The sequence below is a fragment of the Mobula hypostoma genome, chromosome 16, assembly GCF_963921235.1.
Source record: "Mobula hypostoma chromosome 16, sMobHyp1.1, whole genome shotgun sequence".
NCBI classification, from domain to species: Eukaryota; Metazoa; Chordata; class Chondrichthyes; order Myliobatiformes; family Myliobatidae; genus Mobula; species Mobula hypostoma.
The window spans coordinates 72,485,754-72,502,942 of NC_086112.1; the positions used below are offsets into that span (position 1 = coordinate 72,485,754).

Sequence of the window (17,189 nt, forward strand, 5' to 3'; positions counted from 1 at the left end):
CCCTGACCAACCCAATTTAACCTTAACCTCATCACAGGACATTTTACAATGTTCAATTACCCTAAACCAGAGGACCTAGAGAGCATTTCATGGGGAGGACGCACAGGGCCTCCTTACAGAGAACTCTGAAATCGAACTCCAAACTCCGATGCCCTGAGCTGTAATTGTGTCACAAAACCGCTACACTATGCGGTCAACATCTGTGATATAAGTCTAGTGGCAGATAATAATATGTACCTTTGCATATTGTAATAAACCTCACACCACTGAAAGTATGGGCCTTCTTCATGCACTATATTTGAGAAATACTTCCTGGTTCTGATTGGCTATTGTAGATCCTGACAGGCCAGTGTCTGCTCTCAGTGTCAACTGGGTCAATGCTAAATTGCTTCACCGTGCAGGAAATATAATCCCAGTGTGACACTAGTGCTGCATATTGAGAATGTTGATGGATTTATTGAATCTTCGACGTAAAACACCCCATGATGCCACATGAAAATGTGTTTGAACAATTTAAAGCTAAATATTACCCACAAACCTACAATCAAAACAGAAAGTGCAATACATACCTCAGATCAGGCAGTTGAATAGGGGTTTCAGGTGAATGACCATTCATTATACTTTCCCACTGGGGATTGTATTCTCTCTCTCTCTCTCTCTCTCTCTCTCTCTCTGTAGCTAATGGTCTTTTAAACAATCGCATATCCAAATCATTCCACATGTGAAAAGCCCTCTCAGTCTATTTCTTCTCACTTTCCCTCTGACTCTTCCGCTGATAATCTACACACAGATGCTTTACACACCTGTGGCCTTCATAGACTTAATGTTTTTGGCCCTTTATAGAAATTATCTTTCACTATTTGCCATTATTTCTTTCAATCAAGAATTTCTTTTATGCCAATTGTTTCTGAAAATTGCTTAATCTTAAATCCATTGGTTCTCCCGACAGGGGTTTCCAGAACTTATTGTGAAGAATATGGTGAGCATCCCTGATGCGAAGTGTACAGGGGAATTTGAGGTAAGAATCCGTAGTAATTATAAGCTGGAAATTGAAACTCTTTATGGATGCACAGATACCATAATCTTCCAGTCATCTATCTCCTGCACACTGTTAGTGACTGACCAAAGTTACTGATGGCAATGGTAAGCAATCGCTCCTTAACCTTTGATCTGTCTGTAGCATGTTAACCATGCATGGATACATAATGGATTAATATTGAATTGAATAGAACGTCTTTGTATATGCACAAGGCACTAAATCATTATATTTTTAGAGGTCATGGTTTATTTGCTAGATAGCAGAGTCAAACAGTATCTGTGTTGAGACGTTAAGCTGTACTGTATGTACCTGTGCAAATATTGCTGAGTAGCAAATTAGGTACAATGTGACCTGCCTGACCAATGTGAGCATAAGTGACAAAGTGTGTACAACATGTTTATGCTTGTTGATCAAAACAAGTATCTAAAGATGCTAGAAATCTAAAATTAAAAAATAGATGTTTTTATTATTGAAGATAATAAATGGTTGATTAAGAGTCAACCATAAAGTGCTGTGACAGGGACAAACCCTTTTACAAAGGCCACACAAGCTTTTTGTTTGGAAGGGGGAACAACAAGGCTTTTGTGATAAAATATTTTAATGGACAACATTAAGCATTTTGGAGAGATGTGACAAATCAAATCATGTCAAAAAATGATTATATCCAGTGGAAAACCTGCTTCTACAGAATTGTAAGGAAAAGCCTTGAACCTTGATGCTGTCATCAGAAGCAAGTCGAATTCTGGTCTTCATTAGAATGAATGGGAAAATTGCAAAGTCCCTGGAGATAATTCAATGTGGAGTATCGCTGGATGTCTTTTACTTGATAGCATCACCTTGAAGCTAGGGTAGTGCAGGCTTTTCACAAGCTCAATGAAAATTTAAAAATAAGCAAACTTATCATATAAATGAACTAAACCAAAGGAACATCATTATTTGGAACTTGGAAGATGAGTATGAACATAGAATGTGGAATCACATTCATAGATCATATTTATGATGTCATTACGACTATCTTAAGCTGGATAGTCTGAATGACAATACTCACTTCTTTTGTCCTTTGTATGAATTTGCATGCTTGGGTTGAAGCACCGTACAAGGTATTCTGTCAAGGTGCATAATGGCTTGGTTTGGCAATTGCTCTATGCATGACTAAGAACTTCAAAGAGTTGTGGACACAGCTCAGCACACAGGAACAAGCCTTCCTTCTGTGGTCTCTATCTATACTTCTCACTGCCCCAGTAAAGTAGCCAACATAATCAAAGACTCCACCTATCTCAGACATTCTTACTAGTCTCTTCTGCCATTGTGCAGAGGACACAAAAGCCTGAAATCATGGCCAACCAGGTTCAAGGGCAGCTTCTATCCCGGTGTTATCAGACTGGTGAGTGATAAGTTGGACTCCTGGCCTCACAATCTACCTCGCTGTCATTTTGCACTTTATTGTTTACCTGCACTGCACTCTTTCAGTAGCTTTTATACTTTATCCTGCGTTGTTATTATTTTATCTTATTCCAGCCCAATGCACTGTGTAATGATTTGTTCTGTATAAGCAGCATACAAGACAAGCTTTTCACTGTATCTTGGTACAGGTGGCAATAATAAACCAAATATCAATATATCAGCAGAGAGATCGTATTTTAAGTACTAGCCAAACAATATAATTGTTCCGTGATCAGAAATATGAACAATGTACCTATAATTTACAGCGCATCATTAGTCGATATTTACTGTGGGGACATTGTCTGGAGATGATCCCTTTGTTGCAGTTCTGTTTGTTTTTCTCTGAGGCAGTTCTTAGTCTGATCCGTATTCTTCCAAACGGTGACGAAATGAAAAAGGAAGTGGACAGAGCTCTTGATGCAGTGAGTGACTCAATGACTCCCATGATGCACCACTTAAGGGAGCTTATCCTCAACACTTATAAGAAGGTAATTATCATTTTTGCTTACAAAAGAAGCTGTATTTCCCACGGTCAACAGATGATTACGGCATGTTTACTTTCCATTCACTATTATGTTGACAGTATAGGGACTCAAGTGACCTGAAGGTGGCTAAAGCAGGGATCCAAGTGAGAACTGGTAGGAAGTGGAGGGCAGAGGAAGCTGTTCAGGAGGCAGAGGTGAGGCTGCATCACAGGAGGCTGGTGGAAGTGGTCACACGAGGCCGAGCTGGGCTAGGATCCTTTCCAACTCCCCAAATGGACACCAGAGGGAAGGAAAGCCATCGTCTAGTTCAGGAGGAGGTGAGAGCAGTAGTGGAGGAGATGAGAGCCTGCAAGGCGGTGGGAATGAAGCAACAGGGAGCTTGGACAAGATGGGAGAATGCAGTTGAGAGGAAAGTGACCTGGGCTGATCTTTGGAAAGCCGAACCACACTGCATCCTTTTTCTTATCCAGGCAGTGTATGATGTACTTCCAAGCCCATCAAACCTGCACACATGGGGCAAAGCAGAGTCATCTGCGTGCCCACTGTGCTCCAAGCGAGGAACCCTGGAGCACATCCTCAGCGGCTGTGCAAGGGCACTTGGTGAGGGACGGTACCGATGGAGGCATGATCAGGTCCTGAAGACCATCGCTGAAGCCGCCAGTGCAGGAGTTGAGTGGGTGAAGCGGTCCCGACCCTCCAGGCAGACCATTGCCTTTGTCAGAGCTGGGGAGCAGCCAATACCCGCCAAAAGAACATCTGCAGGCATTCTGACCTCTGCAAGAGACTGGCAGCTGTTGGTGGACCTCGAAGGGCAGCTGAAGTTCCCCAACCATATCGCAGCCACCACCCTGCGACCAGACATTGTCCTAGTGTCTGAGTCTACTAAGCAAGTGGTGCTGCTGGAGCTGACAGTCCCATGGGAAGATAGCTTGGAAGAGGCCTTTGAAAGGAAGCTCTCCAAGTACGCAGGACTGGTCAGCAACTGTCAGCAGGCTGGATGGAGAGCGAGGTGTCTCCCAGTGGAGGCTGGTTGTAGGGGATTCGTAGCCCGTTCCTTAGTTAGAGCCTTCAGCATTTTGGGCATCGAGGGAGAGAGGAAGAGGAGAGCCATCCGCAGTACCACCGATGCAGCAGAGAGGGCCTCAAGATGGCTGTGGCTCAAAAGAGGGGAGCCATGGAGTCATAAGTAGCTAGCCATCTGGACACAAGCTGGGGTCTGGTCAGCCCCGGCTGGGTCACCTGGAGGAGGTTGTATGATGTTGAAAGACCTGAAACACCCGATGATTCCAGGAACATCACTGAAGATGTGTCCAGAAGCATCAATAGATGTATGTGCACAGTTGACAGTTTATTCAATTCATTTATTAGACTTAATGTTCACCATGTTTGCTTGTCATTGAAACTGATCATGTGACCTGCTAGATTTGTAAGTGATCTCACACTGGGTCTCCAACCCATACAAATGTCTTCTAATGTGAACTCTCAATTGGAGGCCTTAATACCAGAGGACCTCTCCACCACTGCACTGCTGGGCCACCAATATTGAAGGGAGACCCCATTTGAGTAATGTTGTTTTCCTGCTTATCTGCAGCTGGACTACAAGAAGAATGGTTTATTGGCAATTTTGTATGGGAATGGAATTATAATGGAAATAATTCATGTGCAAAAAAGAGAGCAAAGAATTAATCCAGCAAGGTTCAGACAATGCAGAGCAGAAGATGCATTTTATCTGGAACACAGCTATCTACATTATATTTCTATTGTCCAAGCACTCCCATGTTGCTGCCATTCAGGTAACAAGTGCTCACCCCTGTAGAATCCACAAATCACAACCCAAAATTCTGAGATACAAAATCAAATTCACTTTCATGGAATTTAAGACAAAAAGGTCAAATAATAAATGCAAAAATTTACTTATTTCAACAAATTATTTGCATATTTCATGGCTTCACGTTGTGGGAAACTGTGCTGTTCAGTGTTTTCTAGGAGCAACCCTCAATCCCCTTCCAAAATGCAGAGGTCACCTGTATGAGGAAGAAATGCAGTCACTGGGAGATCATGCATAATCCTGACAGATAATGCAGGAGTTCAAGATTAGATCAAGTTTGCAGGAGCTCTGAGGCAGGAGTTATACTTGGTGTTTCATTCTACTTCCAAACTGACAAATAATAAAGCTCATACTGCTCCCCTACAACTGGCCCAAAGACACTGCATAGGCAGTGTGGAAAGATATGGATCACTACAGTGAGCTGAGGAAAAGAACGGATTATTAGACTGAGAGTAGAATGCCAGCTTTGCCTCAATAACATAATTTTGAGTTATAAGGTATCTGGGTTCAAACCTTACTCTAAGCACTTGAGTACATTATCGTGACAGATGCACTACTTCACACTGAAAGACTTGCACCATTAGGCTTGCTATCTTTAAAGTGAGATATTGAACTGATTTGCAATCTCATTGTGAAGTGAAATGTAAATATTTTCTGGGCACTACATTATTAAAAATGAATCCCCTTCTCGCAATTCCTCCGTCTCCGCTGCATCTGCTCTCAGGATGAGGCTTTTCATTCCAGGTCGAAGGAGATGTCCTCCTTTTTTAAAAAAAAGTCTTCCCTTCCTCCACCATCAACTCTGTTCTCAAATGCATCTCTCCCATTTCACGCACATCTGCTCTCATCCCATCCTCCCACCACCCCACTAGGAATAGGGTTCTCCTTGTCCTCACCTACCACCCCACCAGCCTCTGGGTCCAACATATAATTCTCCCTAACTTCAGACACCTCCAATAGGATCCCATCACCAAGCACATCTTTCCCTCCCCACTCATTCTGCTTTCCACAGGGATCACTCCCTATGCGACTCCCTTGTCCATTCCCCTCAGGATCAATAAAGTATATCTATCTATCTATAATTAATTCCCCCTTCCCTTCCCACCGATCTTCCTCCCGGCACTTATCCTTGTAAGCGGAACAAGTGCTACATGTACCCTTACACGTCCTCCCTCACCACCATTCAGGGCCCCAGACAGTCCTTCCAGGTGAGGTGACACTTCACCTGTGAGTCAGCTGGGGTGATATACTGCGTCCGGTGCTCCCGATGTGGCCTTCTATATATTAGTGAGAGCCGATGCAGACTGGGAGATCGTTTTGCTGAACACCTATGCTCTGTCCACCAGAGAAAGCAGGATCTCCCAGTGGCCACACATTTTAATTCCACATCCCATTTCCATTCTGATATATCTATCCACGGCATCCTCTACTGTCAAGATGAAGCCACACTTAGGTTGGAGGAACAACACCTTATATTCCGTCTGGGTAGCCTCCAACCTGATGGCATGAATATTGACTTCTCAAACTTCCGTTAATGCACCTCCTCCCCTTCACACCCCATCCCTTATTTGTTTATTTAATTTTTTTAAATAAAATTTTGTACTTTCCCCCTTTTTTCTCTCTCTCTTTTTTCTCCCTCTGTCCCTCTCACTATAAATCCTTGCCTGCTCTCCACCCTCCAGGCTCCCTTCCCCCTTTCTCTTTCTCCCCAGGCTTCCCGTCCCATGATCCTCTCCCTTCTCCAGCCTGGTATCCCTTTTGCCAATCAACTTTCCAGCTCTCAGATCCACCCTTCCCATCCTGTCTCCTCCTGTCATTTCAGATCTCCCCCTCCCCCTCCCACTTTCAAATCTCTTACTATCTCTTCTTTCAGTTAGTCCTGACGAAGGGTCTCGGCCCGAAACCTCGACTGTACCTCTTCCTATCGATGCTGCCTGGCCTGCTGTGTTCACCAGCAACTTTGATGTGTGTGTTACTATTATTACAAACAAGTTGGCAGAGTTTTTCCAAGTAACTTACCCAATATTTATCCCAAAAACAACTTCAATAAAACATACGTACATTATCTGCATATTAACTACTGTTGGAAGTTGAAGCATTAATTTTGGTTACTGCATTTACTTTTTCTAAACCTTTCTATGCACTGCTTGACTTTGTTATCAGGAAAGTTTGGGGAGGTGAGCAGGAAAAGTGTACTTTGTGCTTTCAATGTTGATCAGTGACCTTGCAAGGATATGAATCAGCACAGTACAATGAAAAACTACTGGATAACATGTCAATAATGACAGAGTGAAGATTGTTTAAAAATAAGCTTTGACTGGGGTTTGAATTATATTCTTCATAATGACCAAATAAAACATAATATAGATTTTGAAGGAAGACAAAGGAACAAAATTCCCTGAAACATCTTTGATTCCATTAAGGATGACATGGAGAAACTGCATCTTTGTCATTGTAAAGTTGGAGGAAAGGTTACAATTTTGTATCTTAACATTCATCTCCACTTTTCCATACTTGAAAGGTTCTATTAGCAATGATGAGTTCATTCTGTCTTTTTACAATGCAGATTATCTCTGGTTTTGTTCATTTTGAACTTCTGTCTGTCACTTTTGCTGAGTCTTATGAATACCGAACGTTGCTGATATTGGGAGTTTACAGGGAGTTGCCAGGTATTGCTGAGGATCAAATGATGATAGTCTGCCTTTGTAGTCATTCAGTTTACACAGTGATAATCACCTTCTTGATTTTGCTAATATCTAAACTGCCAAAACAGGATTGTGATACAAAGCCTCCTGTAGTTACATTCCCAGCTGTGAAATCAATTTAACAATGCATGTGGTTTAGTGGATTAGATGAATCATGTGATCATCTCAGGATGAAAGGTTGGAAAAATGTTAGATATACACCAGACAAGGTTAAACTGGTGGTACATTTGTATTGAGATAGTCAACTAGAAGACCAGTTTTATTTAAACACTTAATTTTTAAGTTTATAGCACATTATCCAAAAACAGGGAAGTGATATGATTAACAAGAGAAAGTCTGCAGATTCTGGAAACCCAAGCAACACACACAAAATACTTGGAGGAACTCAGCAGGCCAGGCAGCATCTATGGAAAAAAGTACAGTCGACATTTTAGGCCGCAACCCTTTGGCAGGACACAATTTTTGATCCTTTTACATACAGCATATTTGAGATTAGCCAGATAAGGTTTTTAACTTTTCCTAAGCTAAATACTAGATATTTAAGAAAACTTATATTTTTTATAGAGTCATTCAAGATTTACAAAATGACAAAGGAATTTACGGTTACAGTAGGATCCACTGTAATGCTGGAAATATAGCAGTAAAATTGTTCACACAAAGACACCACAAACATTGGTATGGTAATAGTCAGATAATATGTTTAGTAATATTATTAGAAAGATAAATATTGTTCAGGACATTGAGAATAACTCCCTGAATTTCTTCACTAATCAAGACCATAAAATGTGGAGCAGAATTAGGCCATTTGGCCCATCAAGTCTACTCTGCTGTCTGATTATATTGATTTATTTTCCTTCTCAACCACAAAATGCCATTTTATAACTAGCTACAGCACAGATGGGGCAAAATTTAACATCTCGAATACTTTCCTGAAATATCAACCAAGGTTATCTCAGGAGTGGAACAAAACCCAGCTCTGTCACAACTGACAAACAATGATCCAGTGCTGAGATACACCCCAGAGAAAGTGTCACAGGTTGATAAGAAAATGTGGATACTCTCTCAGTAGGATGACAAGAGCTTACACTCTCAACCACAACTCTTGATTTTTCCCTGGACCAACTGGTTCTGATTGATCCACTGTCAGTGAGGCAGTACCCACCTTCGGCTGAACATTTAATTACAGGTCCTGCCTTTTGCTTTTAGACTTTATGATTTTATATTCCGAGTGGTAACAGGGCAACACCAATGAAGACTGATCTTAAGTGGATAACCAACTTGAGGACACGCCTGTTAAGTTAGGTCAGCCTGAGTACCGAGATTGGGATAAGTGGTCGGAAGAACTGTTGTTATGTTGCAAAAGGAAGGAACACACATGAGACTCTCATCAATAAGTTGTTGTCTGAGATTGACTGTGGACAGCATTGTTGATACTTTCGCATAGATTACCGATCTATTTCTTTCTCAGTTTCCTCATTCTTCTGTACTTGACAACTGTTGGATTCTGGTAATTCTAGTGAAATTATAAATTAATAAATTAGCCAGATTGAGGTGAACTACACCTGCTACAGGAAACTGGAGAACGGGGCAGGTTCCAGAGGACTGGAGGATAGCTAATGGTGTTCTGGTGTTCAAGGAAGGATCTAAGAATAAGCCAGGAAGTTATAGGCTGGAGAGCCTGAAGTCCAGACTAGGTAAATTATTGGAAGGTATTCTGAGGGACAATGAATATAAGTATTCGGATGAACTTAATGCAGACAAATCTGAGATGTTGCACTTTGGGAGGACCAACAAGGATAGGACTTGAATGTAAGAAAGGATAAGCCAATGATTATGTACAAACGCAGGCAGAGTAAAGAGTTAAATTGTACCACAGAGGCAAAATTTTAAATGGCGAAGAATGCAGGACTGAAGATGCTGTATTTAAACGCGTGTAGCATTCCAATAAGGTGGACAAACTTGTGGCACAATTAGAAATTGATCAGTATGAGGTTGTGGGCCTCACTGAGTCATGGCTGAAAGAAGGTCATAGTTGGAAACTGCAAGGGTGAAAATAAAGCATTATGGGAATCATATATAAGCCTCCAAATAGTAGCCATGATGTGGGGTTGAGATTGCAAAAGAAGCTGGAAAAGGCTAATAAGGCTAATGACACAATTGTAATGGAGGACTTCACTGTGCAAGGGGATTGGGAAAATCAAATTGGTGTCAGATTGCAAGAGAGGGTATTTGTCGAATGACTATGAGGTGGCTTTTTAAAGCAGCTTGGGCTTGAGCCAACTCAGGGAAAGGCTATCCTAGATTGGGTCTTGTGTAACAACCCAGTTCTTATAAAGGAGCTTAATGTAAAGGAACCCTTAGGGGACGGTGATCATAATATGATTGAATTCATACTGCAATTTGAGAGGGAGAAGCCTAAGTCACATGTATCAGTATCACAATGGAATTAAAGTAATTACAGAGACATGAGAAAGGAGTTTTCCCAGGTGGATTGGAAGAGGATACTGGCAGGGATGATGGGAGAGTAGAGATAGATGAAGTTTCTGGAAATAGTTCACAAGGTGCAGGATAGATATGTCCCCCAGAAGAAGTTGTTCTCAATTGACAGGGGTAGGCAACTGTGGCTGACGAGGAAAGTTAACGACTGTATAAAAGCCAAGGAAAGGGCATATAAGGTAGCAGAAGTGAATGGGAAGTTGGATGATTGGGTAGCTTTTAAAATCCAACAAAAGGCAATGAAAAAGTCATAAGAAGGGAAAAGATTTCATGAAAGCAAACTAGCCAATAATATGAAGCAGGATATCAAAAGTTTTCAGTTATACTAGACCAGCAGTCCCCAACCAACTGACTCATATAGCAAAGCATGTGCTATATGAGTCAGTTGCACCTTTCCTCATTCCCTGTCACGCACTGTTGAACTTGAACATAGAGTTGCCAACTGTCCCGTATTTGCCGGGACATCCCGTATATTGGGCTAAATTGGTTTGTCCCGTATTTTTCCTGCTAAGGTAGAGCATTCCTATGAAATCTTTCGTGTTGAAATGACGTGAAGCAAAGAAGCAATTACCATTAATTTATATGGGAAAATTTTTTGAGCGTTCCCAGACCCAAAAAATAACCTAACAAATCATACCAAATAACACATAAAACCGAAAATAAATAACACTAACATATAGTAAAAGCAGGAATAATATGATAAATACACAGCCTATATAAAGTAGAAATAATGTATGTACAGTATAGTCAGGAAGATGAAGGCAAAACCGATTTGTGGGAAAAACTGGCACGTACGCGCATACACATATCACATGTGCTCGTCACGCATGCGCGCACAGGTGCCCGTGCAAGGCTTCATGGTCATGGTAGTCTCTCCTGGGTAAAGTGTCCCGGGATTTGACTGCTACCTTTGTCCCTTATTCGGGAGTCAGAAAGTTGGCAACCCTAACTGTAAAAGACATGTTGAGGTGAGTTTAACCCTACTTGGTCGGCCGGTCTGCAAGAATATTGTCAATATTTAACTGGTCCGCAGTGCAAAAAAGGTTGGGGACCCCTGTACTAGACAACGGGGTGACCCGTTGGGGCACCCTTTGAGAGAAGGGTAGTGCAGTCTGATGTGACCAGAATGAACATTACATTTTCCTGAATGCTATGGGTATCACTTTGCTTTGGAAACTGAAGTAGTAAACCTCAGTTTATTAAAGAGGAACGACGCGTAGCAAAGCAAATATAGCTGCTCCTCATTTAACGAAGGACACTTTTGATGCCAGCATTTCTGGTTTATCTGCCACCCTCGTGCCTCTCGTCATTCTGGAGATGTGCAGCCCTTTCATCCCCTGTCTCTTCATCTCTTCTGCTGTTTGTTTGTCTCTGATCCTGGAGACGTGCATGCCTCTCCTCCTCTGTCTCTTCTTCTCTCATCTTTTTTTATCCTGACTCTTTGATTCTGGAGTCGTGCGGCCCTAGCCTCATCTGATTCTTGTTCTCTCCCTCTCCTTGCCGCTTCCCGACTTACGTTTGGCCTCATCTCTTGACCATAATGTCCCCCTTCCCTTTCCACTCGGCATAATTAGGCTGACTATATTTTTTATTACCCTAATGCTGGATAGAAGATATGAAGCACTAACACCAAAGGGTGCTGATTATTCTTGATGATGTTGTTGGTGCTCTCCTAAATGGACATGATATTGTCACCACTGTCCTTTGACTGCAGCAAAGGGTCTTATGGGTGTCTCGAAGTACGTCATTACAGTAAGATTTAATGATCTCTTATTGGTGGGTGGCAGTCAGATCTGTCCCAATCCTGCACGTGCTGATGGTGATGAGCAGAATGTGACCCCTCGAAATAGAGCTGCCCTGTCCTTTTGCTCCAGTAGGTGTCGCTGCTGAGGCTGGCCGTGTGCATGCGTCGGGCTGTCGCGTCCCGATTTCCATGATGGCCAATCGGGTCTCGGCTGAAAAGGGAGCCTGTTTATTTTGGCGAATGAGCAATTTTATATGAATATATTACCCTGAACTTTGCCTGAATTCTGTAAGTTAGCACATTTTAATTTGATTTAGCCAAATGATGATGCTGGTGAAGTAGTAATGGGGGACAAAGAAATGGCAGATAAACTTAATTGGTACTTTGCATCTGTCTTCACTGTGGAAGACACCAGCAATGTGGCAGTTGTCCGTGAGTGTCAGGGAGCAGGAGTGAGTGCCATTGCTATTACAAAGGACAAAGTGCTAGGTAAATTCAAAGGTCTTCAGGTGGATAAGTCACCTGGACCAGATGAACTACATCCCAGAGTCCTGAAAGAGGTTGTGGAAGAGATAGCGGATGCATTCGTCATGACCTTTCAAGAATTACTTGATTTTGGCATGTTCGCGAGGACAGGTTATTCTCTGGCAAGATGTGATTGGTAGGTGGGAAGCCTTCAAAGGGGAAATTTTGAGAGTGCAGAGTTTGTATGTTCCTGTCAGGATTAAAGGCAAATTGAATAGGAATAAGGCACCTTGGTTCTCAAGGGATATTGCAACTCTGATAAAGAAGAAGAGGGAGTTGTATGAAATGTATAGGAAACAGGTGGTAAATCAGGTGCTTGAGGAGTATAAGAAGTGCAAGAAAATACTTAAGAAAGAAATCAGGAGGGCAAAAAGAAGACATGAGGTTGCCTTGGCAGTCAAAGTGAAGGATAATCCAAAGAGCTTTTACAAGTATATTAAGAGCAAATGGATTGTAAGGGATAAAATTGGTCCTCTTGAAGATCAGAGTGGTCGGCTTTGTGCGGAACCAAAGGAAATGGGGGAGATCTTAAATAGGTTTTTTGCGTCTGTATTTACTAAGGAAGCTGGCATGAAATCTATGGAATTGAGGGAATCAAGTAGTGAGACCATGGAAACTGTACAGATTGAAAAGGAGGAGGTGCTTGCTGTCTTGAGGAAAATTAAAGTGGATAAATCCCCGGGACCTGACAGAGTGTTCCCTCGGACCTTGAAGGAGACTAGTGTTGAAATTGCGGGGGCCCTGGCAGAAATATTTAAAATGTCGCTGTCTACGGGTGAAGTGCCGGAGGATTGGAGAGTGGCTCATGTTGTTCCGTTGTTTAAAAAAGGATCGAAAAGTAATCTGGGAAATTATAGGCCAGTGAGTTTAACGTCAGTAGTAGGTAAGTTATTGGAGGGAGTACTAAGAGACAGAATCTACAAGCATTTGGATAGACAGGGACTTATTAGGGAGAGTCAACATGGCTTTGTGCGTGGTAGGTCATGTTTGACCAATCTGTTGGAGTTTTTCGAGGAGGTTACCAGGAAAGTGGATGAAGGGAAGGCAGTGGATATTGTCTACATGGACTTCAGTAAGGCCTTTGACAAGGTCCCGCATGGGAGGTTAGTTAGGAAAATTTAGTCGCTAGGTATACATGGAGAGGTGGTAAATTGGATTAGACATTGGCTCGATGGAAGAAGCCAGAGAGTGGTGGTAGAGAATTGCTTCTCTGAGTGGCGGCCTGTGACTAGTGGTGTGCCACAGGGATCAGTGCTGGGTCCATTGTTATTTGTCATCTATATCAATGATCTGGATGATAATGTGGTAAATTGGATCAGCAAGTTTGCTGATGATACAAAGATTGGCGGTGTAGTAGACAGTGAGGAAGGTTTTCAGAGCCTGCAGAGGGACTTGGACCAGCTGGAAAAATGGGCTGAAAAATGGCAGATGGAGTTTAATACTGACAAGTGTGAGGTATTGCACGTTGGAAGGACAAACCAACGTAGAACATACAGGGTTAATGGTAAGGCACTGAGGAGTGCAGTGGAACAGAGGGATCTGGGAATACAGATACAAAATTCCCTAAAAGTGTCGTCACAGGTAGATAGGGTCGTAAAGAGAGCTTTTGGTACATTGGCCTTTATTAATCAAAGTATTGAGTATAAGAGCTGGAATGTTATGATGAGGTTGTGTAAGGCATTGGTGAGCCCGAATCTGGAGTATTGTATTCAGTTTTGGTCACCAAATTACAGGAAGGATATAAATAAGGTTGAAAGAGTGCAGAGAAGGTTTACAAGGATGTTGCCGGAACTTGAGAAACTCAGTTACAGAGAAAGTTTGAATAGGTTAGGACTTCATTCCCTGGAGCGTAGAAGAATGAGGGGAGATTTGATAGTGGTATATAAAATTATGATGGGTATAGATAGAGTGAATGCAAGCAGGCTTTTTCCACTGAGGCAAGGGGAGAAAAAAACCAGAGGACATGGGTTAAGGGTGAGGGGGGAAAAGTTTAAAGGGAACATTAGGGGGGGCTTCTTCACACAGAGAGTGGTGGGAGTATGGAATGAGCTGCCAGACGAGGTGGTAAATGCGGGTTCTTTTTTAACATTTAAGAATAAATTGGACAGATACATGGATGGGAGGTGTATGGAGGGATATGGTCCGTGTGCAGGTCAGTGGGACTAGTCAGAAAATGGTTCGGCACAGCCAAGAAGGGCCAAAGGGCCTGTTTCTGTGCTGTAGTTTCTATGGTTCTATGGACTGACAGATTGCAGATGTCATTCCACTCTTTAAGAAGGGTGGAAAGCAAAAGAAAAGAAATTATAGGCCAGTTATCCTAACGTCAGTGGTTGGGAAAGTGTTATTAAGAATGAGGTTTCAGGGTAAACATAACATAGAAACATGGAAGTCTACAGCACATTACAGGCCCTCCGGCCCAGAATGTTGTGCCAACCAAATAACTTGCTCTAGGAACTGCCTAGAATTTCCCTAGCACACAGCCCTCAATTTTTCTAAGCTCCATGTACCTATCTAAGAGTCTCTTAAAAGACCTGATTGTATCCGCTTCCACCACCACTGCCAACAGTGCATTCCACGCACCCATCACTCTCCGTGTGAAAAACTTACCTCTGACAGTCCCTTGTACCTTTTCTCAAGCACCTTAAAAATATGCCCTCTCGTGCTAGCCATTTGAGCCAGCCTGGGGAAAAAGCCTCTGACCATCCACACGATCAATGCCTCTCACCATCTTGTACAACTCTATCAGGTCACCTCTCATCCTCTGTCGCTCCAAGGAGAAAAGGCCAAGTTCACTCAACCTATTCTCATAAGGCATGCTCCCCAATCCAGGCATCATCCTTGTAAATCTCCTCTGCACTCCTCTTTAGTATCCACATCTTTGGAGAACACAGTACTTGAAGTGGGGTCTAACTAAGGCCTTACATAGTTGTAACATTACCTCAGGGTTCTTGAAATCAGTCTCATAGTTGATGAAGAACAACACACCATGTGCCTTCTTAACAACACTCAGCAGCTTTGAGAGTCCTATGGATACGGGCTCCAAGATCTCGCTGGAATTCCACACTGCCAAGAGTCTTACCATTAATATTATATTCTGTCTTCAAATTTGACGTACCAAAATGAACCACTTCACACTTATCTGGGTTGAACTCCATCTGCCACTTCTCAGCCCAGTTCTTCATCCTATCGATGTCCCGCTGTAACCTCTGACAACCCTCCAGACTATCCACAACACCCTCAACGTCTGTGTCACCAGCAAACTTATTAACCCATCCTTACTTCCCCATCCAGGTCATTTATAAAAATCACAAAGAATAGATTCCAGAATAGATCCCTGCGGAACACCACTATTCTCCATCCTCCATGCAGAATATGAACCATCCACAACCACCCTTTGGGCAACCCATTTCTAGATCCACAAAGTAAGGTCTCCTTGGATCCCATGCCTCCTTACTTTCTGAATGAGCCTTGTATGGGGTACCTTATCAAATGCCTTGCTGGAATCCACATACACTACATCTACGGCTCTACCTTCATCAATGTGTTTAGTCACATCCTCAAAAAATTCAATCAGGTTCGTAAGGCACAACTTACCTTTGACAAAGCCATGCTGACTATTCCTAATCATATTATGCCTCTCCAAATGTTCATAAATCCTGCCTCTCAGGATCTTCTCCATCAACTTACCAACCACTGAAGTAAGACTCACTGATCTATAATTTCCTGAGCTATCTCTACTCCCTTTCTTGGATACAGAATATAGTATTAATGGTAAGACTCTTGGCAGTATGGAGGATCAGAGGGATCCTGGGGTCCGAGTTCATAGGACACTCAAAGCTGCTATGCAGGTTGACTCTGTGGTTAAGAAGGCATATGGTGCATTGGTCTTCATCAACCAAGGATTGAGTTTAAGAGCCGAGAGGTAATGTTGCAGATATATAAGACCCTGGTCAGACCCCACTTGGAGTACTATGCTCAATTCTGGTCGCCTCACTACAGGAAGGACGTGGAAACCATAGAAAGGGTGCAGACAACAGGAATTCTGCAGATGCTGGAAATTCAAGCAACACACATCAAAGTTGCTGGTGAACGCAGCAGGCCAAGCAGCATCTGTAGGAAGAGGTGCAGTCGACGTTTCAGGCCGAGACCCTTCGTCAGGACTTCATCAGGAAAGGGTGCAGTGGAGATTTACAAGAATGTTTCCTGGATTGGAGAGCATGCCTTATGAGAATAGGTTGAGTGAACTCGGCCTTTTTTCATTGGGGTGATGGAGAATGAGAGGTGACCTGATAGAGGTGTATAAGATGATGAGAGGCATTGATCATGTGGATGGTCAGAGGCTTTTTCCCAGGGCTGAAATAGTTAGCATGAGAGGGCATAGTTTTAAGGTGCTTGGAAGCAGGTACAGAGATGTCAGGGGTAATTTTTTTATGTAGAGAGTGGTGAGTGCGTGGAATGGGCTGCCAGTGGTGGTGATCGAGGCAGAAACGATAGTGTCTTTTAAGAGACTCCTGGATAGGTACATGGAGCTTGAAAAATAGAGGGCTATGGTAAGCCTGGGTAGTTCTAAGGTAAGGACATGTTTGGCACAGCTTTGTGGGCCGAAGGGCCTGTATTGTGCTGTAGGTTTTCTATGTTTCTATGACTAGATAGGGTGGATGTGGAGAGGATGTTTCCTATGCTGGGGATATCCAGAACTTAAGGACACAGCCTCAAAATTGAGGGGTGACCTTTTGGAATAGAAGGAGGATTTTTTTTCACCTGGAACGTAGTGAGTTTGTGGAATGCTCTGCTACAGACTATGGTGGAGGCCAAGTCCATGGATATATTTAAGGCAAAAGTTGACCTTTTCCTGATCGGTCAGGACATCAAAGCATATAATGAGAAGGCAGATGTATGCAGGTGAGTGGGATCCAGGATTCCA

At 42.7% G+C, this 17,189-nt stretch overlaps 1 protein-coding gene across 2 annotated transcripts in view; it reads left to right on the plus strand.

Moving 5' to 3' along the window:
• LOC134357485 (uncharacterized) overlaps positions 1 to 13,007 on the plus strand; it is a 44,963-nt gene extending 31,956 nt beyond the window's left edge. For both annotated transcript variants that reach the window (XM_063069109.1, XM_063069108.1), the window contains one exon: positions 950 to 13,007. In XM_063069109.1, coding sequence (XP_062925179.1) covers positions 3,240 to 4,157 — 918 coding nt within the window. In that variant the 5' untranslated portion in view covers positions 950 to 3,239 and the 3' untranslated portion in view covers positions 4,158 to 13,007. The remainder of the gene's footprint in view (positions 1 to 949) is intronic.
• Positions 13,008 to 17,189: the final 4,182 nt, after the last annotated feature.